This window comes from Anneissia japonica, unplaced genomic scaffold (genome assembly GCF_011630105.1).
Source record: "Anneissia japonica isolate Jap-2015-1 unplaced genomic scaffold, ASM1163010v1 scaffold170021_len946_cov151, whole genome shotgun sequence".
Taxonomy (NCBI): domain Eukaryota; kingdom Metazoa; phylum Echinodermata; class Crinoidea; order Comatulida; family Comatulidae; genus Anneissia; species Anneissia japonica.
Genome location: NW_022716803.1, coordinates 1 through 946, shown reverse-complemented (window position 1 = coordinate 946; position 946 = coordinate 1). Strand labels below are relative to the sequence as shown.

The 946-nt window shown below is 42.5% G+C and overlaps 1 protein-coding gene across 1 annotated transcript; it reads left to right on the top strand.

Moving 5' to 3' along the window:
• Window positions 1-5: 5 nt before the first annotated feature.
• LOC117109824 (flocculation protein FLO11-like) lies at window positions 6-938 on the top strand (the record flags this gene model as incomplete). The annotated part of the gene is made up of 1 exon (XM_033252253.1): window positions 6-938. A coding segment is annotated over one exon (933 nt), but the record flags the coding sequence as incomplete, so codon positions are not given.
• Between the last annotated feature and the right edge of the window lie 8 nt (window positions 939-946).

Sequence of the window (946 nt, the reverse complement as noted above, 5' to 3'; positions counted from 1 at the left end):
CTGAATCATCTACTACCGATGCACCAACTACAGAGGCATCGACAACTAAAGTACCAACAACCAAATCTTCTACGACTGATAAACCGACTACGGCAGCATCAACTACTGAAGTACAAACAACAGAACCATCCACTACCAACGCACCAACAACAGAATCATCTACTGCTAATTCACCTACAACCGAATCATCTACTACTGGTGCACCAACTACTGAGTCATCTACTACTGATGCACCAACAACAGAATCATTAACTACTGATGCACCAACAACCGAATCATCTACTACCGATGCACCAACTACAGAGGCATCTACAACTGAAGTACCAACAACCGAATCTTCTACAACTGATAAACCAACTACAGCAGCATCAACTACTGAAGTACAAACAACAGAACCATCCACTACTGACACACCAACAACAGAATCATCTACTACTGATTCACCTACAACCGAATCATCTACTACTGGTGCACCAACTACTGAGTCATCTACTACTGATGCACCAACAACAGAACCATCCACTACTGACGCACCAACAACCGAATCATCTACTACTAATTCACCTACAACTGAATCATCTACTACTAGTGCACCAACAACAGAATCATCTACTACTGATGCACCGACAACCGAATCATCTACTACTGATGCACCAACTACTGAATCATCAACTACTGATGCACCAACTACAGAGGCATCGACAACTGAAGTACCAACAACCGAATCTTCTACTACTGATGCACCAACAACCGAATCATCTACTACTAGTGCACCTACTACTGAGTCATCTACTACTGATGCACCAACAACAGAATCATTTACTACTGATGCACCGACAACCGAATCATCTACTACTGATGCACCAACAACTGAATCATCAACTACTGATGCACCAACTACAGAGGCATTGACAACTGAAGTACCAACAACCAAATCTTCTACTAC